Source organism: Mustelus asterias, chromosome 7 (assembly GCF_964213995.1).
Source record: "Mustelus asterias chromosome 7, sMusAst1.hap1.1, whole genome shotgun sequence".
Classification (NCBI taxonomy): domain Eukaryota; kingdom Metazoa; phylum Chordata; class Chondrichthyes; order Carcharhiniformes; family Triakidae; genus Mustelus; species Mustelus asterias.
The window spans coordinates 113,358,324-113,381,611 of NC_135807.1; the positions used below are offsets into that span (position 1 = coordinate 113,358,324).

Here is a 23,288-nt window from a genome sequence, read left to right on the forward strand (position 1 = left end):
TCTACCCAACCTCTCTTATAACTTAAATGTTCCATCCTAGGCTGCATTCTGGTGAATCTCCTCTGTACCCCCTCCAGTGCAATCACATCCTTCCTATAATGTGGCGACTAGAACTGCACACTGCTCCAGCTGTGGCCTCACCAAAATTCTATACAACTCCAACATGATCTCCCTGCTTTTGTAATCTGTGCCTTGATTGGTAAAGACAAGGGTCCCATATGGCTTTTTCACCAACCTACTAACATGCCCTTCCACTTTCAAAGAGCTGATATGCAAATAGAGTTTGAAACGAGCATAATTTATGCCAGGTCTCCAAATACGTGCAAATCAGAAACCACTCGTATATTTTTGGCCTGCATTTGGAAACAGAAGCACCTATATTCTGAGAAGTGTGAAAGCAATGTGGATTCACTCGCTCTCCAGTGCTATTTAAAACCACTTTTCCCCCACCTCCCTTTACTTTTATACTCCATAGCTTGCATCAAATGGTAGAGAATTCGTTCGTCCCTTTCCAGAGAATTCGTCCCTTCCCTGTGTTACTTACGGTGGTGAATTTCCTCTGCCCTTTGGTAACTTCAGTGGTTAGTGTGATTCTAATCTGCGCATAACTAATAAGTGAAGACTGTTAATCTTCAAGAACAACATTCTGGAGTTTAGTAGAGTGAGAGGGGATCTCATAGAAAGATATAAAATTCTAACAGGGTTAGACAGGGTCAGAAAGAATGCTCCCAATGATGGGGGAGTCCAGAACTAGGGGTCATAGTTTGAGTATAAGGGGTAAATCTTTTAGAACTGAGGTGAGGAGAAATTTCTTCACCCAGAGGGTGGTGAATGTGTAGAATTCACTACCGCAGAATGTAGTTGAGGCCAGAACGTTGTCTGATTTTCAAGAATAAATTAGATAAAGCTCTTGGGGCTAAACGGAACAAAGGATATGGGGCGAAGGGGGAGGGGTGGATCAGGATATTGAATTTGATGATCCGCCATGATCAAAATGATTGGTGAAGCAGGCTCGAAGGGCCGAATGGCCACCCCCTGCTTCTAGTTTCTATGTATAAAAAAAATAGAATAAAATTCGTTGGACTGGGGTAAACACAGTGGGAAGTTTGGCAGCACCAGGTTGGAGTCCAGCAGATTTGTTTGGTGGCAAAAACCACAAGCTTTCGGCCACGTGTTGTTGAAGCCATGTGTTGTTAAACTTCTTAGAAGGGGCTTAAGGCTCCGAAAGCTTGTGGCTTTTGCTACCGGGTGAACCTGTTGGGCTTTGGCCTGGTGTTGTTAAACTTCTTACTGCATTTGGAAAGATGCAGCTTAATCCGGGATAGTCAGCACGGATTCGTGAAGGGTAAGTCTTGCCTCACAAATTTGATTGAATCCTTTGAGGAGGTAACTAAGTGTGTAAATGAAGGTAGAGCAGTTGATGTCATATACATGGATTTTAGTAAGGCATTTGATAAGGTCCCCCATGGTAGGCTCATGAAGAAAGTAAGGAGGTGTGGGATAGAGGGAAATTTGGCCGATTGGATAAGTAACTGGCTATCTCATAGAAGAAAGAGGGTGGTGGTGGTGGATGGAAAATTTTCAGACTGGAGACCAGCGGTGTACCACAGGGATCAGTGCTGGGTCCTCTGCTTTTTGTGATTTTTATCAATGACTTGGAGGAGGGGGCTGAAGGGTGGGTCAGTAAATTTGCTGATGACACCAAGATTGGTGGAGTAGTGGATGAGGTGGAGGGCTGTTGTAGGCTGCAAAGAGACATTGATAGGATGCAGGGCTGGGCCGAAAAATGGCAGATGGAGTTAAAACCTGAAGTGCGAGGTGATTCATTTTGCTAGGACAAATTTGAATGCAGATTACAGGGTCAACGGTAGGGTTCTGAGGAATGTGGAGGAACAGGGAGATCTTTGGGTTCATATCCACAGGTCTCTGAAAGTTGCCACTCAGGTGGAGAGAGCCGTGAAAAAGGTCTATAGTGTGTTAGCGTTTATTAACAGGGGGTTTGAGTTTAAGAGCCGTGGGGTTATGCTGCAACTGTACAGGACCTTGGTGGGACCACGTTTGGAATATTATGTGCAGTTCTGGTCACTTCACTATAAGAAGGATGTGGAAGCACTGGAAAGAGTGCAAAGGAGATTTACCAGGATACTGCCTGGTTTGGAGGGTAGGTCTTATGAGGAAAGGTTGAGGGAGCTGGAGCTTTTCTCTTTAGAGTGGAGGAGGTTGAGAGCCGACTTAATAGAGGTTTATAAGATGATGAGGGGGATAGAGAGTGGACGTTCAGAGACTATTTCCTCGGGTGGATGTAGCTGTTACTAGGGGGCAAAACTATAAGGTTCATGATGGGAGATATAGGAGGGATGTCCGAGGTAGGTTCTTTACTCAGAGAGTGGTTGGGGTGTGGAATGGACTGCCTGCTGTGATAGTGGAGTCGGACACTTTAGGAACTTTCAAGCAGTTATTGGATAGGCACATGGAGCACACCAGAATGATAGGGAGTGGGATAGCTTGATCTTAGTTTCGGACAAAGCTCGGCACAACATCGAGGGCCGAACGGCCTGTACTGTGCTGCACTGTTCTATGTATAACACGTTTGATATGTGGGAATAGAACAGAATTGTGCTTTGCAGTTTCATCTTTCATTGCAGCTGCCTACCTTTGTTTACAGCCATGCTCCTGCACAGTCAAGGGGAGAAGTAAATTATTGTTGATAGGGGAAGGCTATCCTCAGCAGATGTTGATACATTCTGGAGGTCTGGAGTCAGAATGAAGCATTGATAAAAAGGTGGTTAATAGAAGCTTGCATGAACCCTGCCTCTGTTCTATAAAAGGAAGGTTTCATATTGCTGTCACCTTTCTACCTTGTTGTCTTTTTTGAAAAAAGTGACAAAAGGGTTAGTTAGCTCAATTACGACATGTCTTAATTTGATATTGTGCAGCGGTTTCAATTTTGAGTGGGTGGAGCTTCATGTTTTCTCAGCCTTTATAAACAGGAAGATGCTGGCATTACTCAGCACAATTCTCCTTTCAGAGCTCCAGCTGCAGTCTGCTAACCAGAGCGATGTCATACCTTCCCAAACTTTTCAAGCACATCGATGACAATCAGGAGTTGTACATCAAAGTAAGTTTATTTTTACTGTTACTGCTTTTTTAACATTTCTGCAAACACTTTTTACAGTAGTATTTAAAATAACTCAGCATTAATGATCTGGGGTAAAAAGAATGTTATGGTGTTGGAGTTGAACATTTGATCAGTTGATTGTGAGTTATTATTGGGAGTGCACTGGCCAGACAGTGTTTAATGTTTGTGCAGTTTAATAGAGAAATCTTTGTCCTTTTTGAGGAGTCTAGTAATTCTATGTCAGCCAGTATAAGCTCACTACTTCCATACGATTGTAGAACAGGCAGCTCCTCAGTACTCTAATTAAAAAAAAACTTTTGGCACTCGTGCAGTGTACAGTTCATAGTTCAAAGTTACTTCTAAATGAGAAGACCATCTGTGATTGGGAGCACAGCGCAGAAGGGTAAATCTAGTGCCCTATTTTACCATTTTGATTCTAAGTACTGGGCGGACTTGAAACTGGGAGTGTTTCAGATCTGACTCTTAGAACCGTTGTCAGACACCCCCATACACACTCTGCCTGAAAAAATATCAGCGATTCTGAATCGCGCTGCACCAGCCTGTGGGCGGGGCTTAATGCACCCAAAATCCTGCAGCTCCAATCGGCGCCTCCAACTGCGCATGCACAAATAAAAATGATCGAATAATGCTTCCCTGCCATTACCCTCCTGGGCGGGTAATGCCTCCCCCCCTGGACCCCACAGACATTGCCCCACCCCCCACAACATTACTGACCCCCTTAATCCCCACCTCCCCCCCCCCCCCTGCCAGCCATCTCGGACCCCTCCCCCTTCCCCCCCCCACCAATCTCCGGCAGAGAGATCCACTCCCCCCCCTCCACTCTACAGATATCAGGCAGGGTGATCCCCCTCACCCCCACCCCGGACCCTCTTGCACAAGGCCCCCATCTCCTCCGGACACCGATGTGTGGCCCCCTCCCCCTGGGAGGAAGTCAGTGCCGGGGCACTGGCCCCCTGAACCTGGAAACAGTGCCAGAAAAAAGTCAATGACCTCATCCGTGCAGCAAGGGTGAGTGCTGAACCCCATCTTGCATCTTCCCCCAAATCTCCCCCAGATCCTCCCATCCCCAGCACCCTGCATGTCACCACGGGGGCTATGTCTCTGCTGTCAGACTCTACTGGCAAGTGTCTTCTTTGCATCCTTGAGGCTACCCTTTAGGAGATGAAACCTGCAAACTACAATTTTGTAATTTGAGAAAAGATTATTGAAGTGTGAAGGCGGGATTCTGAAATCTTGGCCGAATTGTGTACAAGGTCTGAAAACTGCAATCCAATTCTTACTTGAAATCAAATCTCAGCTCAATCTAGATTAAAGTTTTTCTTTTAAAACACACACTCAGACCTTTTTTTACCTACCTCAAAATAAGTGTGGCTGTAGGAATCATTGCGCAAGATCTCTCCCTGTACATTTAATCCACTCCAGAGCTGACATGATTAGCCCTGACAACCACAACATTCTTCCAGTGTGCTGGGTGTGACTCAAGCCAGGAAAGAGATTTCCCTCCTTGCTTTTGATAGTTGGAGCTCTGAGATCAGGTCCCTTTGGGCGGCACGGTGGCACAGTGGTTAGCACTACTGCCTCACAGCGCCAGGGACCAGGTTCAATTCCAGCCTCGGGCCACTGTCTGTGTGGAGTTTGCACATTCTCCCCGTGTCTGCGTGGGTTTCCTCCGGGTGCTCTGGTTTCCTCCCATAGTCCAAAGATGTGCGGGTAGGTTGATTGGTTGTGCTAAATTGACCCTAGTGTCAGGGACTTAGCAGGGAAATATGCGGGGTTACGGGAATAGGGCCTGGGTGGTACTGTGGTCAACCCCAGTGCTTTCCATTTTCTAATGTGACGTCATTTTAACACTTGAAAATTAACATGACCCCAGTCGCCAACTAAACAGCAAATAAAGCAGCACACTAACAGCAGTATATAATTAAAAGTTCATGTATTATAGAGTAACTTATAAATATGAAAAATCATGCATCAAAATCTATTAAAATATTTTGAAAAAGGTTATTTATGTACTTGGTTTTCAGCAGAGCTCCCCTTGTCCCTCAGTGCCAGAAGACTCAGTGAACCTTCTTTCACCTGTTCTCCTCTTTCCTCCCACCCCCCCACCTCCCGAAGCGCACTCTCTAATCAGCACCTTTACCAGTCCTATGCTCTTGTTGTGCCGCCAGTTATTTTCCATCAAGAATTTCATATTTTCTTGACATATTTTAAATTATGATCTTGCTATTCTTGTAAAGTTGACTCCTCCACACTCCACTGGAGTTATCTAATGCAAGGAGGAAAGCTTTGTAATTGATGCTGTCCGCTTTCAAACGTGATCATATAGTTACAAAGGTTATTCCCCACCCCGACCAAGCTTCCAATGCACTCTCGGTCACTGCCCACATGCTTATCAATGTAAGAATTTACTCTTCCTCAGGCTGCAGTTAATTGCTTCAGACCAATCCATTTGTTGATCCACCTACCTATCTCTTAGTGTGTACCAGATTCCAATATAAGTCAAGGAACAGGAGCTCTGAGTTAGTGAGTCCACTATGCTCTTTATTTTTTAATTGCCCTTGCGGAGAAGGTTTTAAAAAAGAAGCTGGTGGGATCCAGGCCACCAGTACTGAGATCAGATCAAGTCGAAAGATTCAGTGGGAGAAAGATAAAGTGGGGGAGGACAAAATCCATGACTTGCACGTCAAGCTCATAGTTCATAATTTCGGTACCAGACTGGACTCTCCTGACCAGCTCGGAGCTGGTGAGGCAAGGGCAGGACTGGACACTGTCTGGAACTGGGACGGTGTGGAATCTCAGGAGGGGGAACTCGTGATGCCATACTGTCTCTCTCTGCAACCCTATTTGGAGTCTCAAGTCATAGTTTGGAAACCTTCTATTCCCAGAACTGCATTGAGTTTGCAAACAAACAAACCAATTGGTCCAACGGACTCTGCTGATATTTAGGTTTCTTTCTCCCCCTTATTTATCTGGCTTCTGCTAAATACATCTATGCAGTTAGCTGAACTGTTCCTTGTGGTAGTAAATTTTATATTCTCATCGTTGTTTAGGAAAAAATGTTTCTCCGAGAGTCATAGAGGTTTACAGCATGGAAACAGGCCCTTCGGCCCAACTTGTCCATGCCGCCCTTTTTTTTTGAAAACCCCTAAGCTAATCCCAACTGCCCGCATTTGGCCCATATCCCTCTATATCCATCGTACCCATGTAATTATCTAAATGCTTTTTAAAAGACAAAATTGTACCTGCCTCGACTACTACCTCCGGCAGCTTGTTCCAGACACTCACCACCCTCTGTGTGAAAAAATTGCCCCTCTGGACACTTTTGTATCTCTCCCCTCTCACCTTAAACCTATGCCCTCTAGTTTTAGACTCCCCTACCTTTGGGAAAAGATATTGACTATCTAGCTAATCTATGCCCCTCATTATTTTATAGACCTCTATACGATCACCCCTCAGCCTCCTACGCTCCAGAGAAAAAAGTCCCAGTCTATCCAGCCTCTCCTAATAACTCAAACCTTCAAGTCCCGGTAGCATCCTAGTAAATCTTTTCTGCACTCTTTGTAGTTTAATAATATCCTTTCTACAATAGGGTGACCAGAATTGCACACAGTATTCCAAGTGTGGCCTTACCAATGTCTTGTACAACTTCAACAAGACATTCCAACTCCTGTATTTAATGTTCTGACCGATGAAACCAAGCATGCTGAATGCCGTCTTCACCACTCTGTCCACCTGTGACTCCACTTTCAAGGAGCTATGAACGTGTACCCCGAGATCTCTTTGTTCTGTAACTCTCCCCAATGCCCTACCATTAACTGAGTAAGTCCTGCCCTGGTTCAATCTACCAAAATGCATCACCTCGCATTTGTCTAAATTAAACTCCATTTGCCATTCGTCAGCCCACTGGCCCAATTGATCAAGATCCTGTTGCAATTGGAGATAACTTTTTTTACTGTCTACTGTGCCACCAATCTTAGTGTCATCTGCAAACTTACTAACCATGCCTCCTATATTCTCATCCAAATCATTAATATAAATGACAAATAACAGTGGGCCCAGCACTGAAGCACACCGCTGGTCACGGGCCTCCAGTTTGAAAAAACAATTCTCTACAACCACCCTCTGGCTTCTGTCTAGAAGCCAATTTTGTATCCATTTAGATACCTCACCCTGAACCTTGTGAGATTTAACCTTATGCAACAACCTACCATGCGGTACCTTGTCAAAGGCCTTGCTAAAGTCCATGTAGACAACATCAACTGCACTGCCCTCATCTACCTTCTTGGTTACCCCTTCAAAAAACTCAATCAAATTTGTGAGACATGATTTTCCACTCACAAAGCCATGCTGACTGTCCCTAATCAGTCCTTGTGTCTCTAAATGCCTGTAGATCCTGTCTCTCAAAATACCTTCCAACAATTTACCCACCACAGATGTGAGGCTCACTGGCCTGTAGTTCCCAGGCTTTTCCCTGCAGCCCTGTTTTTAAACAAAGGCACAACATTTGCCACTCTCCAATTTTCAGGCACCTCACCCGTGACTATCGATGATTCAAATATCTCGGCTAGGGCACCCGCAATTTCCTCCCTAGCCTCCCATAATATCCTGGGATACACTTCATCAGGCCTCGGGGATTTATCTATCTTGATGCGCTTTAAGACTTCCAGTACCTCCTTCTCTGTAATATGTACACTCCTCAAGACATCACTATTTATTCCCCCAAGTTCCCCAACATCCATGCTTTTCTCAACAGTAAATACTGATGAGAAATATTCATTTAGGATCTCACCTATCTCTTGTGGATCCGCACATAGATGACCTTGTTGATCCTTAAGAGGCCCTCTTAAGGGCCTCTTGTTGATCCTTAAGAGGCCTCTCTCTTGTTACTCTTTTGCCCTTTATGTATTTGTAGAAGCTCTTTGGATTCTCCTTTGCTTTATCTGCCAAAATAATCTCGTGTCCCCTTTTTGCCTTCCTGATTTCTCTCTTAACTCTACTCCTACACCCGCTATATTCTTCAAGGGATTCGCTTGATCCCAGCTGCCTATGCATGTTATGTGCCTCTTTCTTCTTCTTGACCAGGGCCTCAATATCCCGAGTCATCCAGGGTTCCCGACTTTTGCCAGCCTTGCCCTTCACTCTAAGAGGAATGTGTTTACCCTGAACCCTGGTTAACACACTTTTGAAAGTGTGCCACTTACCAGACATCCCTTTGCCTTCCCACAGACTCCCCCAATTAACTTTTGAAACTTCCTGCCTGATACCATCAAAATTGGCCTTGCCCCAATTTAGAATTTTAACTTTTGGGCAGACCTATCATTCTCCATAGCTATCTTAAAACTAATAGAATTATGGTCGCTGGTCCCAAAGTGGTGCCTCACTAACACTTCTGTCACCTGCCCTTCCTTATTTCCCAAGAGGAGGTCAAGTTTTGCCCTCTCTCTAGTCGGGCCATCCACATACTGAATGAGAAATTCCTCCTGAATACACTCAACAAATTTGTCTCCATCCAACCCTCTAATACTATGGCTGTCCCAGTCAATGTCGGGAAAGTTAAAATCTCCAACTATTACCACCCTATTTTTCTTGTAGCTATCTGTAATCTCCTTACATATTTGTTCCTCAATTTTCCTCCGACTATTTGGGGGCCTGTAGTACAGCCCTGTCAAAGTGATTTTCCCCTTCTTATTTCTCAGTTCTACCCATATAGACTCAGTGGCTGAACCCTCGGATACATCCCCTCTCAGTACGGCCGTGATGTTTTCCCTAATCAAAAGTTCAACTCCCCCTCCTCTTTTACCTCCTGTTCTATCTTTCCTATAGCATCTGTACCCTGGAACATTGAGCTGCCAGTCCTGTCCCTCCCTTAGCCATGTTTCAGTAATTGCTATGATATCCCAGTCCCACATACCCATCCATGCCCTGAGTTCATCTGCCTTGCCCGCCAGGCCTCTTGCATTGAAATAAATGCAGTTTAATCTGGACTTCCCTTGCTCTCTGTCTTGCTTTTGCCTGATCTGTCTGGTACTAGGATTACTGACACTCCCTTTACTACTTAATGTGCTCCCTTTTAACTTCTGTGCTGTCCTCAAACTTCTCTTCTGTCTCCCTACTGCTTTGGATCTTTTTGATCCTGCCTTCACTATTACATTTATTAATGACTGTTTTGTATGTATCATCGCTTGTTTTGGCCACCCCTACAAATGGAATCATTTTCTGTAATTCTACGCAAGTCATAACCATGAAGGCTTTTATCAGATCACTCCTCATCCTTCTTTTTCCTGGAGAAAAGAGTCATTATAAGTTCTCAATTCTGTTTATCACCTTCTGTCAACTTTTATTGCACCTTTTCCAATGCCTCAATAGTTTTTTAATATGGAGAACAGAGCTATTCACTGCACTCCCAAGAATGGTTGAATCAAGGTTTGATACAAATTTAACATTACTTCTCTATTTTTTAACACTGTTCCTCTAGAAATGAATCTCAGTGTTTAGTCTGGAGATTGTGTTGTATGCTTGTGCTGATTTGATTCAATGTTAATTCTTTCCTACTGACTTTTAGTTTCTCCAATTTCTCGATATCCTCCCCTTATATCCATTGTAAAGCTTGCTTAAAACTGCATTTGTGCTGTAACTTCACTGGTTATCCATGGAACCTCAGCCTTTCACTAGTTAAGGAGCGTGATCTCCTCCTGCTCCTGTCTCTTGTGTTCTTGTAATACTCGGTTAAAATGGTTAGTGTGCCAGAAATGAGGCATAAAATCCCAGATAATTAAATAGCTACAAAATGGATGTAATGTGTGTGTGGCTGTGGCTGTATAGATAGAATTCATATTGGGGAGTGTTTGCAGAAAACAGACCTCATCATAACCGTCCATTTGACGGCTAATTCACCTTTAATCTGTGGAGAAAATCCCAGACGTCAAGGCAGCTTTTTGAGTTCAGTTCCCTGTCTCTTGTTTCCATAGCGTCTGGCAGATTGGGTGGCAATTCAGAGTGTCTCGGCATGGCCAGAGAAGAGGGGCGAAACCAGAAGGATGGTGGAATTTGTTGGCAAAGAGATAGAACGACTGGGTGGATCTGTGGAACTGGCTGATATTGGACAACAAACGGTGAGAACCAATTGATCACATTGAAACTCCCTTCAATTTTATACATATGTCTCTTCCGAATGTTCTTTCCTTTTCTCTTTTCTGCTCCTCAGAATGTTGAATCTTGAGAATGGTTTCCTGGGGGCTGACAACCCACTTTACACCTTTCAATAACTTGATAGTTTTATTTGTGTAATCAGTTCTTTGGGATTGAACATCTGAAATTACTAATTGGTACTCTCTGCAATCACGTTTTACAATCTTCCGCAAATCATAACTTTGATCTCACACAATGTGCTTATTTTCAGCTGCCTGATGGAACAAAGATTCCTCTTCCTCCAATCATATTGGCCACACTCGGCAATGACCCAAAAAAGAAGACACTATGCATCTATGGTCATCTGGATGTTCAGCCGGCCCAAATTGAGGATGGCTGGGACACTGAGCCCTTCACCCTGGTAGAAAAAGATGGTAAGAAGGTTTTTTTTCCAATTGGATTGGCCATGCTAAATTGCCTCCTACTGCCCAAAGATGTGTAGGTTAGGTGGATTAGCCACGGTAAATGCATGGGATTATGAAGATAGGGTGGTGTGTGTCTGAGTAAAAATGCTCTTTCGGAGAATTGATGCAGACTCAATGGGCTGAATTGTCTCCTTCTGCACTGTAGGGGCTCAATGATTCTATGGAAAGATTCACTTGACTGATACCCGAAATGGGTGTTATCCTATGAGGAAAAGTTGAATAATTACCTTTGGAGTTTAGAAGATTGCGAGGTGATCTTATTGAAACATGTTACTTTAGTGAGAGAGACTAGAACTAGGGATCACTGTTTTAAAATAAGGGCTCTCTCATTCAAGATGGAGATGAGAAGACTTTTTTTTCTGAGGTTCTTGAATCTTTGGATCTCTCTTTCTCTGAAGTGCAGTGGAGACAGGATCACTAAATATTTTTAAGGCAGAAGTAGATAGATTTTTGACTAACAAGAGAATTAAAGCTTTTTGAGAAGTACCCTTCTATCTCCCACAGCCATGAAAGATTAATTAAGACAGTGCAGAGATAATTGGTCTTTTCTTTCAGTAGAGGTTAAGTCTTGATCCGAATCACTGTTGTTTGGTCATGTGCAACAATATTCATTTCCCTAATTGCCTTTAAACCCTAAATGTGACATTAGTTTTTGATCTGAGAAAATGCATTTTAATATTTTAACATCAGCCCCCTTATCTGGTATCCAGATCCTGTTCCCAGTAATTTAAAAAAAAATCTGTCAGCAGTTTAAAAACGCAAAGGAAAATATGAAGTAATCTGGAACTGAAAGCATAAAAAATCATGTGAAGATTTGTCATTGGAGGGTCGTGGTTACACTAAAAAAAGTCAGCAAATTGTCAAAGAATGAGTTCCGCATAGATCTGACAACCATTATTCATCAACTTTATCCTTGTTTTATTTACACTTTTCCAAATCTTTGCCCATATTTTTGTATGGTCTTATATTTAGTACACCTTTTGATGATAGTAATACACCTCCTGACTTAGTATTTTCAATTTTTAACTAGGATATGTATACAGAATGGTAAATTGTCTGTTCATTCTGCAAATGTCTGATTGCTTAGTGTTTCCATAATTTCCTGCTTTTGTTTTCATTGTCACCATCTGCTCTTATTTGCTGGGGAGATCTATGGATCTTTGCTTGTACTAAAAGTCAGAATTAATTAAAATTGAGATTTTGCTATTTAAATATTGAGAAATCAAAGGATGGTTACATGAAGCTGCTACACTATGTTTGCATATTTTCTTCTCTCTTGCATGGCCTTTGAGAGGTACTGGAAGAGTTGGTGACTGAGAGCAAGCTGACCTCTTTTTTTTCCCCCCCCTTTTTGAAAAGCTACACAGAGGCCACAAATCATCCTTGTCCATTGGAGAAAGATTAGCACCGTCAATCTCATTATTCATGTTTGATGTATGGACCACATCAGATATTGCCTTTTGAGTTACTGCGCACAGCCTCCCTAATTATTACACATGTGCCTTTTTGGAAAATGATTTGATTTTTCTACTGATTTTCCTTCTGACCCTGTATACTGTTCTTGACCAAATTAACCTACGGTTGCATTGCTGGCAACAATCATGAAACAGTTCCTTCTAATTGATTTTTGTACACAAAGGAAAAGGGTTGATGTGAATATGCAAACTTCATCTATTAATTAGAGGAGGGATGCTAGTTAAAAGCTTATATATTTCTTTGGTTGTTCCTGGACTCTGCCAATGCTGTTCTCAAGTTAGAAGGTAGTCATGATGTGGACCATTCCATCTGACGAAGGAGCATTGCTCCGAAAGCTTATGGTATTTGCTACCAAATAAACCTGTTGGACTTTAACCTGGTGTTGTGAGACTTCTTACTCAAGTTAGAAGGCAGGCCACAAGTACAGAGAGGGATCAGATTTCCTTCCATCTAAAAGTGGTCTGTTTGCATATCACTGGAGGTCAGGAGTTTGTAAGATGTTGGTGCAATTTTTACTCCGGCAACACACAAAAGCACATTAATACTCTATCACATGCTTATAGCTAACGCAATGCTGGGTGTGGACACAAGTATTACTTGTAGGAAATAGGTTCTCATATTAATGAACGAAACAGCTGCTAGGAACATGAAGTTTTTAAATAACAGGAAGTGTGCAGAAAGTCATGTACTTCCCACTGCATACACTCTGAAGTGAAGTTTATTGAAAATGGAAAGCCTGATTTAGAGAAACTGAAACAAAATGAAGAAGTTGTAACAAAAGAAATAAGTTCAGTAGGATTCCTGTATTTATTTCAATAATCAAATTTAAATTTATTTATTTCTATTAAGCTCTATATAAAATATTTAACTTGGGAAACACATTTGCAGTCCAAAGGCTGAATTGCAGTGCGACATTGCATTGAAAAATTCATATGTATATAAAATAATCCGGTTAGGAGTGTACAAATATGGCACTATCGTGTTGTAACAAAAAATATATGAACAAATTCAGCAGGTAACAGGATGGGATATTTAATATTGATTTTAAAATTACAAACAAATACTCCATTCCTCCATTACAGACACTGAAACACAGATGAGTTTCATCATTTAAGATGAGTGATTGTTATTTTCATGAAGAGACATTATTTTTGGAATATTGCTCTTCCTGATCTTTTGCAATTTCTTTTGTGCCGCCTATGGTTGTGTTTAAGGGGAAGCTACATGAATTCATGCAGAAAGGAAGGAGTAGAAGAATGTGCTGATGGTATGAGATGAAGTAAGATCTGAAGGTTCATGGAGCTTGATAGGAAAGAATTCACATTTTTATTACTGGAATAAATGCAGAAATCTTATTGAGCATTTTTCAAAATGACACCATCTCCATTTTGTTTGTTTCTTAAAATCAGACTTCTCATTTTCAAACACGCTTGGGCTAAATTCTATGTAATTGTATAAAAGATTTTCATTCTGGAACCTTGTTTTACCTAACTAGATTGTCTAGATAAGTTTGTTTTAAAATCATTCTGTTTGGCATAGTGGCCTTTTATTGTGTTTCTGTTTATTGCTTTAAGAAGACCTCGCCTGTTCCACCCAATCCACATAATGGTTTGTAGTTCTGTTTAGGGGGTCCCAGCGCAGTCTTCAGCAAGTTCCGTTTCAATCCCTGACCTCCATTTGCTAACTCCCAAGCTCAAGATTCTAGCTGAGTGTTGGGTTCTGCTGACTGATTTCATAACACTCATTAATGCTGTCATCTGATGTTTAGAGTTCAGTTGGACAAGACATGCCTGTCTTGGAAATGTCCATTATTGATACAGGAATTGATAGGTAATTAGATCTCTACCTGTTAGTCAGCTGATTATTGGCAAAGTGGGAAGGCTGATAAAATGTTCTGAACTCTGGCATATCATCAGATTAATTTTATTTAAGTTGCTTTGGAAACTGCCCCATCAGCACATTGCCAGTCATCAGCATTGATTGAAGGGATCATTGACGGTAGTTTGAATTCTGCCAGGATCACTCGTTATAGCTGGAGTCCAAACATGGACAGAAGAGCTGGTTTCATGAGGTAAGCTGAGAGTGGATGAGTATGCCGGAGGCCTAGTGAAACTTCAGTTGGTGAGAATCGGTGGGGTGGACATGGAGGGGGGGGTGGAATTCTCCACTGGCTGAAGTACTACCAGGCTCAAAGCAAGGTGATTGTGGTTGTTGGAGGCCAATCACCTCAGCCCCAGGACATCACTGCAGCAGTTCTTTAGGGTAGTGTTGTAAGCTCGACTATCTGCTGCTTCATAAATAACTTTCCCTCCATTATAAGGTCAGAGTGGAGATGTTTGCTGATGATTGAACCATGTTCAGCGCAGTTTACAACTCCTTACATGATGGCTGCAGGCAGCAAGACCTGAACAATGTTCAGGTTTAGACTGATAAGTGGAATGTAATATTGATACCACACCAAACCCAAGCAATGATATTCTCCATAGAGTCTAACCACCTCCCCTTGGCATTTATAGGATTACAACCATTGCATCTCTCACCATCAATATCCTGATGTCTCCACCACTTTCCTGACGGCAATTGGAGATGGACAATAAATGTTGGCCTTGCAAATGTTCCCACAGCCTGTGGATAAATTGAATCAAAAGACTACCCTGACTGTCAAAAAAAAATTCTAATATTTGAAACTTTTATAGGAAAACTATATGGGAGAGGTTCCACTGATGACAAAGGACCAGTGCTGGCATGGCTGAACTGTATTGAAGCTCTTCAAAAACTAAAGCAGGTAATAAATGTTATCTTTAGTGATAAATTTTTGTTGTGTGTGCTGTAATGCGTTATCCCTAAAAGTTCAAAGATTTCTGCTAACCGCAGTCTTTCCTTGCCAGTTGCTAAACTCTCACTCCAGTAATTGGTGCAAAATTTAATGATGGGTCCTGAACATGACGATTGCTGTGTGGACACAACTTGGAATGTGAACTTCCCGAGTAGACGCTTTATTACAGCAAAAGTGTGATGTTTGTCTTTTTCCCGAAAGGTTCAATGCTCGAAATGCTGTGTTCCTCAGAGGTGACTAGGTTAAAATCTATATTTTCATTGAATAAAGACTTGGGCCGGAACTCTCTGACCTTAGCCGTGGCTGGGATTATCCTGTCCTGCAGCTGTGGGCGGAGATTTGGCTGATTTTCCATTCTCGATGGCAGCAGCAGTGGGGCATGCGAAACCGGAGAATTCCATCCTTAATCTGTAAAATGTTTGGTTCAAGGTATGAGCATGTGGACAGAGTTAATTAAATCTTGAAGCATTGTTGGTCGGGGAAACTTTATAAAATGATTCTTCCCAATTCAAAATTTTGTAATGTTTATTCAACTGTTAGAATCAGATGCAAACAATGCAACTTCCCTCCTCTTTCCCCAACCCCTTCCGTTTTCTCCACTTCATTCTTGAAACCTGGTTCCCATTGGTCGGGGAATCTAAAACACAAGAGAAGAGTCTCAGGATGAGGGGCCGATCATTTAAGAAATGAGATGAGAAGTTTCTTCACTGCGAGGGTTGTGAATTTTTGCTACCCCCTACCCCAGAGGGTTGTAGGTGCTCCATTGCTGAATATGTTTAAAGCTGAGAAAGACAGATTTTTGGTGTCTCAAGGAATTAAGTGCTATGGGGAGCGGGCAGGAACTTGGAGTTGAAGTCCAAATTGCTGAATGGCTAAGCTGGCGCGACGGGCCATATGGTCTATTCCTGCTCTTATGTTCTTTAGGATACCATTTCAGGAGGATTTGATTTGGGAGACAGAATTGTATTCCAGCAGTAAAAGTTCAATCCTGCTGCAGTCAGCAGCCTATGTTTCAAGTAGGAGACCCTTTGAAAGCAGCCGTGAACTGGAACATTAGGCAACTTAAAATTCATGGATGTGGAAACTGTCTGACAGCATCCCTAATACATTCCTGATGAGAGCAGATAGAACAGTGTAAGCTGTAGCTAATACCTAGGAACTTCTAGTTTGTTTCAATCCATGGTTTACAATGAAAAAAATGGTGCTGAGGTGAGTGAAGCTCCTGAAGAGGATTCAGCCTGGTGTGATTTTCAAAAAAAGATTTATTCGATTCCAACCTTGAGTGATTGTGTACGAGTTCACACATTCTCCCCGTGTCTGCGTGGGTTTCCTTCAGATACTCCCGTTTCCTTCCACAGTTCAAAAATGTGCAGGTTGGGTGGATTGGCAAAATTGTCCCTTTTGTGTCCCAAGATGTGTAGGTTAGAGGATTAATGGGGTAAATGCATGGGGTTACGGGGATAGGATAGAGCGGTGAGCCTGGCTAAGATGCTCTGTTGGAGAGTCAGTGCAGACTCGTGGAGCCAAATGGTCTTCTGCATTGTAAGGATTCTATGATTATATGTGGGTGTCACTGGCAAGGCCAACATTTGTTACCCGCCCCGAATTGCCCTAGGACTAGGCCCTTTCAGAGGACAGTAAGTCAGGAGTCACATGTGGGTCAGGTGGCACATTTCTTTCCCTAAAGAGCATTAGTGAACCAGATGAGTTTTTACAACAATCAACAAAGATTTCACGATCATTGTTACTGAAACTAGTTTTTTTAATTGAATTTAATTTCCACCAACTCCCACGTGGGATACAAACCCATGTCCCCAGAATATTAGCGTAAGCCTGTTGGTTGCTAGTCCAGTGATGTCACCACTATGCCACCATCTCTCTAATTGCTGCTGCAACTCTGAATACATAATAAATCTGATGATGAATCCAACCTTGGGGAACGCCACTGCTTCTCTACAAAGCTGCAATGAGGCTGTATGGATTACCAGCTATGTTACGAGTTATTCAATGTCTCTATTATGTTTTAGTTCTTTATTGACAAGAAGAATGATCCTAGTGATTTTGTTTAGCTTTGCACCTTTCTTCAGCAGTACAAAGCAGTTCACTGAACATGGTACAGTTATTGTAATCAGTAATAGTCCTTCAGAATATTGTGCATTGGAGACCGTAGCTCTTGTTAGTTTATTTGTAGTTATTTTTGTATGTTATTTATATATGGGTGAATTTTACCTATTAAATGCAATTATCAGTTAATACAAAATACTGTGATTAAGCATGGCTAACTAGTCAAGTTTGATTTGATGAAAGATTTGTTTCAATATCTATATTTAATTTTTACTTTCTTTCTGTACTACTGGACCAGTAAATAACTCCTATTTCTGTGCTGAAGCTTTACTGGTGGCTTGTATTTCCATGCAACACATTTGAAGTGTCAGATTGTGTAAATAGAAGCAGCCAGTTGCTTGTTGGAGAGCTGTGACTGATTCCTTGTGATTTTTCTGTAGGATATCCCGGTTAATATCAAGTTCTGCTTTGAAGGAATGGAGGAGTCCGGATCAGAAGGTCTTGATGACCTCGTGTATGCTCGCAAGGACACCTTCTTCAAGGGTGTAGATTTTGTCTGCATTTCCGATAATTACTGGCTTGGCAAGAAAAAACCCTGTATAACGTATGGTCTTCGCGGCATCTGCTACTTCTTTGTGGAGGTACATCTTGCAGTTTCTTTCATTTTAAATGGTCCTAGATGTTTCTTTTCATTCGTCAAATGTTTAAAGATGAATTTTATGCTTGTTAAATTAAGTGTTGTTTCATTTCTATCCTGGCAATGTTTAAATTTCAGATTCGATATTGTTACATTTTAAAGATAGAAAATGCTGGAAACACTCAGAAGGTTGAGGTGCAGTTGTAGAGATAGAAGCAATTAACATTTCAGATTGATGATTGTGTCTCAAGGACTGGAAGTTAGCAAGTTAACAGCTCCTAAGCAAGTGCAGAGACAGGAAGAAATAGGGTTGTGGGTGGAAGCAACAGAAGGGTCGATTGGAGGGTGGGATTGATTAAATGAAGAAAGTGATAATAGTGCAAGGCCAAAGAATGATTGGCATGGAATAGTAAAGAAACAGATAAAATCTAAAAATGCTTTATTTCAGAGTTCCAGCATCTGGAGTATTTTGCTTCATGTTTTTTGATTCTGGATCAGTGTGGTGAAGGCTTTAGTGGAAGAGCTCTGCTGGATGTAACTGCCTTAGTACACCCTGTACCTCAGGATCTGCATTTGAGCCAGACCCACAATCATGCTGTATTAGACATTGCTGCAGTAGCCTAGCAGTAAGGAATGGAAATGTGCTGTGTAAATATGAAGTATCAGATGTTAACATGGTTTCAATGTCCAGGTTGAATGCTCTGATAAGGATCTGCACTCTGGTGTCTTTGGTGGTACAATACACGAAGCAATGACAGACCTGATATATTTACTGGGTAAGAACTCATGAATTGTTAACTCTACAATAAATGGACTAACAGTAATTAATCCTGTTTTCAAGAATGTATTTGCTGTAATACATTGGTTATTTAGATACGTAGTTTCTTGAAATACAAGACCAGAATTTTTAGGTCCTTATTTATTCAATTTCCACACACGTTGGATATTGACATCCTTTCACTGGGAGGAAAGAAACATTAGGGACACTGTTCCTTAAGAAATCAATATGGTCAGCTTACATGCACGACCTCATCCTGAACTGTTTCTCCACACACACACCCCCCCCCCCCCGCCCCCCCACTCCCCAAACATTGCAAACAGCATGGATTTGTTGCTAACAAGAAAGTTTACAACACCGTTTGTTGTTTTATTGTTTAAGTGAAAATATTTTTGTAAAGGAGAGTTGCAGCACTTTTTTATCTTTTTAAAAAGATAAGTGTGCTTCCATTTTCGCCACCATGCCACTGTGGTCTGCTGACTAAATGCAGTAAAAATGTTAATTAGTTCTCTGCAATGATGTTTTCCACAAAATTAACAAAACTTCTTTTGAGTTAAGGCAATGAATTTCTAAAACCTCAAACTTGGCTCAGGCACGGTCAAAGATCTGAGCTCACATTTTCTGGATGGTTGAAGCCCCGGAAGATAGAATCCCTACAGTGCACAAGGAGGCCATTCGGCCCATCAAATCTACACTGACCACAATCCCACCCAAACCCTATCCCCGTAACCCCACATAGTTACCTTGCTAGTCCCCCTGACACTAAGCGGTAATTTTCCATGGCCAATCAACCTAACCTGCACATCTTTGGAATGTGGGAGGAAACCAGAGCACCCGGAGGAAACCCACACAGACACGGGGAGAACGTGCAAACTCCACACGGACAGTGACTCGAGCCAGGGATTGACCCCAGGTCCCTGGCGCTGTGAGGCAGCAGTGCTAACCACTGTGCCACCATGTCATCTAATGTGCTGGGGACTCCTCCAAAGTCCCAAAACAAGGTCTCTGCAGGAATTGCCTGAGAAGTTTCAACTTCCGATGGCCAATAATAACCCTGAAATCAGCAATTTAGTGTTTTCAGTCACAAACATGTATCCTACATTTGCTATTTGAATCACACGAATCTAAAAAGACGTTTGTATTTGGGGATGAGATACACCAGGAATTTTACATATTTTAAAGTTTCAAGAGGAGGATGTATAATTGTGGGTATGTAATATACATTCTCTGTTGTGCTGAAGGGCCCAATTATAGAGCAAACCAGCTTTATGAATTCCAAAGTCCCTTCAGCCCAAGTTTTAGCTCCTTTGCTTGCTTGACATTTTTGGTGCTGATTGCATGTGATTTGATGCAGAGGCACTCGGACTTGTAGCATTTCACGCCAACAATCTAACCAAACTCCCGATTTGAATAGGCAAGTTGGTGGACAGAAAGGGAAAAATCCTCATTCCTGGTGTTGATGAATCAGTGGCGCCACTCACAGATGATGAAAAGAAGTTGTATGATAAAATAGACTTTGATATGGAAGAATACTGTAAAGACACAGGTGCCTGTAAGCTGCTGCATGAGACTAAGGTAATTTTTTATGTAATTAAACTTTCCATAGACAGTTTTAATCTTTCTGAATTGCATATTTCTCCTCTTTTTGAATACACTTGATGTGAATTTATAGGATGGGAATCTGAAGGGAACTGAAACTGCAATCATTAACAATTGTGCATGTCTATATTTGTACTTGTTGATACTGTTCACACTGGCCTGGCTCTTGTGGTCTGTGATAGATGAAGAACACTCACTATGGCCCTTACACTTGCCCAGAGAATCTCTGAGCTTTTGCATTGGAACCTGCCATTGCATCATAGCCCCCCCTTCAGGAGATGTAGAACCTTGTGAACAGGGGAAGCAACTGAGTGACTCCCTAACCAATCAGGTTGAACAATCCTTATTGAGACACATGAAATCTAAACCAGGAAGTCTAATTTAGAATACTTAATTCAATGCAAAAATCATGTGCAGAAAGCAAATTAAAGAGAATGAAAGAAAAGTAGGGTTAAGTGAGAGATAAACAACAAGTAAAAGTGGGTGCACGGTGGTTAGCACTGCTGCCTCGCAGCGCCAGGGACCCAGGTTCGATTCCCGGCTTGGGATACTCCTGTCAGTGCGGAGTCTGCACGTTCTCCCCGTGTCTGCGTCGGTTTCCTCCCACATTCCGAAAGATGTGCTAGTTAGGTGCATTGGCCACGCTAAATTCTCCCTCCATATACCCGAACAGGCGACGGAGAGTGGCGAAAGGAGATTTTCATAGTAGCTTCATTGCAGTGCTAATGTTAGCCTGCTTGTGACGCTAATAAATAAATTTTAAATAAACTCAAGTTTATCTTGAACAGTAAATTTTCTCTGCCCAAGAGCCTGTTTGGCAGTAATTTAAAATTTGCTTATACTTCAATGGACAATCTCTAGTCTTTTCTGGCATCTTTAGTGAATATCTAAGCACTTCAGCTTCATTTCTGTCATGTTTGAATGGGAGTGTCTTGACAGGGTCCTGATGTGTGAGTGTGGAGACACCAGATGTTGCTGGTTTACTCCTGAGCAATGGTGAGCACTGAGCCTCACCATTATTCTTACCGCAAAATCCAGTCCATTAATTTTCGACTCTGGTATCATGGAGATCTGGTTAACCAGTTAAGTTAGCAGAGTGTAAGTGTTTTAAAATGACATCAGCCCAGGTGATCATTTTAAAACTTGTAGTGATAGCAAATTCTTAACTACAGGAACTTTTGAAAAAGTTGCCTTTTAACATTCAGAAGGGTTGACTTTTTAAAAGCAAAGAAAACTATTTGCTGCATTTAAATCGATGCTGATATTGAGCTGTGAATTGCTGTTACAAGTCAATATGAATTGTTTTCAAAGAGTTATGTATAAACTCTTACCAGAATCACATTAGACCATATTGAAAATAGTTTTTGAGGCTGAAGATTTCTGTGACTACCATCGTTGGCTTCAAACGTACAAAACACAATGCTGGTTTTGAAATAAAAAGTTGAAAATGAATGCTGAATTGTGAATGTTTCAGTAAAGGTTGATTTCTGCCACTGGGCTTTGCTGTAAACACAGTAAGAAGTCTCACAACACCAGGTTAAAGTCCAACAGGTTTATTTTAAATGTCGAGTTTTTGTAGCTTGTGGAGAGTCCACTGATCTGATGAAGGAGCAGTACTCCAAAAGCTCGTGATTTCAAATAAACCTGTTGGACTTTAACCTGGTGTTGAGACTTCTTACTGTGTCCACCCCAGTCCAATGCTGGCATCTCTACATCTTTGCTGTAAGCATTTAAGGAGCTTTTTTGAATCTGTTGGCATGAAATCAGATGTTGCAACTTGACACCACATCAATATATACAGAAATCAAGATCAAATATGCCACTTAATCTTAAATATGTCTGACCTGATAAACATCAATGTTCATGGGGCCTATTGTAACTTGTTGAACATCCTGTATGCTTTGATGCTCACTTCTGTTAAACTGTGGGACCCCTTCTGATTATTGTTCACAGCAACAAATTCTGATGCACAGATGGCGATATCCATCCTTGTCTTTACATGGAATTGAGGGGGCTTTCGCTGGTTCCGGAGCTAAAACTGTCATTCCGAGGAAAGTTATCGGGAAGTTTTCCATTCGATTGGTGCCTGACATGGATCCAGCGGTGGTTGAGAAGCAGGTACTGAGCTTTTACTGCGGAACAAACAGATATTTGATTTATTCTTGCACTGTATCTGCCTAGTCGTCCTTCATCGACCCGCTACACTTTGCAGAATCTCCTTAGACCCCCTTATTCACTTGTACATGCTGCCAAGACATTGTGCGTCCTCGGAAAAATTCTGATACTTTTAACTGCTGAGCGACTGGAATCCGTTTATCCAAGTTATTCAGTGATGAATGCAAGAGTGTGTAATTTTCGTATTTCTATCATTTGAACAGGGGGAGTTCCGCTGTGTATCTGGCTCTGTTCTAATTGAATAACAAACACATTTCTATTACTGAGTATTGGCAACCTCATGAACATAATTAAAAGTGAGCATGACTGAGTTTTTGTTTGCAATTTGAGCTGGATCTTGTTGCTTCAAAAGCAATTTGATGCAGCAGTTGTTACTTTAATTGGTGAACAATTCTGTGATTGAATGAACCTATTGGATTGAAGAGTTTGAGAGAGTCAGTTTGCTATTTATAAAATACCACAATTTGTAACGTTGTTTCTTTACACTTTACAATCACTGAATCGCCTGCATAAAAATTAAATTATGCAACACTACAATTTGTGAAAAATTGTAGTTACTTGCTTTCAGATAATTCTTTTGGAGTTCTGATGAGTTCTGCCCTGACCCACCTGTAGATGGAAGTTGAGAAAATGAAACCTTTTGATTTAATACTTTGCTTATGTCTAAATATGTGAAGGAGCTAATAGTATTAATAATGAGGATAGGTTGGTGAACTGAAATTAAGATCTAATGAAATAGATTAAAGGAATGCTTCTAACTGGTGAGATATGATAAATACCACACTGAGGAGCATTAACCTTTCACCATAATTATTAATGACATGGACGAGGAAGCTGAGAACTGTATATCCAAGTTTGCAGATGGTACTAAATTAACTGGCACAGTAGATTGTGTCGATGAAATTGACAAGGACATCAACAGCTTTAGTGAGTGAGCAAAACTCCAGCAGTTGAAATTGTGTTCTGTCATC

At 41.6% G+C, this 23,288-nt stretch overlaps 1 protein-coding gene across 2 annotated transcripts in view; it reads left to right on the forward strand.

Annotated features, from left to right (window-relative positions):
* Positions 1-23,288, forward strand: part of LOC144495903 (cytosolic non-specific dipeptidase-like) — a 48,453-nt gene that overhangs the window by 13,926 nt on the left and 11,239 nt on the right. For both annotated transcript variants that reach the window (XM_078216698.1, XM_078216699.1), the window contains exons 2-9: positions 3,029-3,118; positions 10,108-10,251; positions 10,539-10,701; positions 14,925-15,013; positions 17,569-17,769; positions 18,457-18,541; positions 19,958-20,118; positions 22,096-22,260. In XM_078216698.1, the coding sequence (XP_078072824.1) occupies positions 3,059-3,118; positions 10,108-10,251; positions 10,539-10,701; positions 14,925-15,013; positions 17,569-17,769; positions 18,457-18,541; positions 19,958-20,118; positions 22,096-22,260 (1,068 nt within the window). In that variant the 5' untranslated portion in view covers positions 3,029-3,058. The remainder of the gene's footprint in view (positions 1-3,028; positions 3,119-10,107; positions 10,252-10,538; positions 10,702-14,924; positions 15,014-17,568; positions 17,770-18,456; positions 18,542-19,957; positions 20,119-22,095; positions 22,261-23,288) is intronic.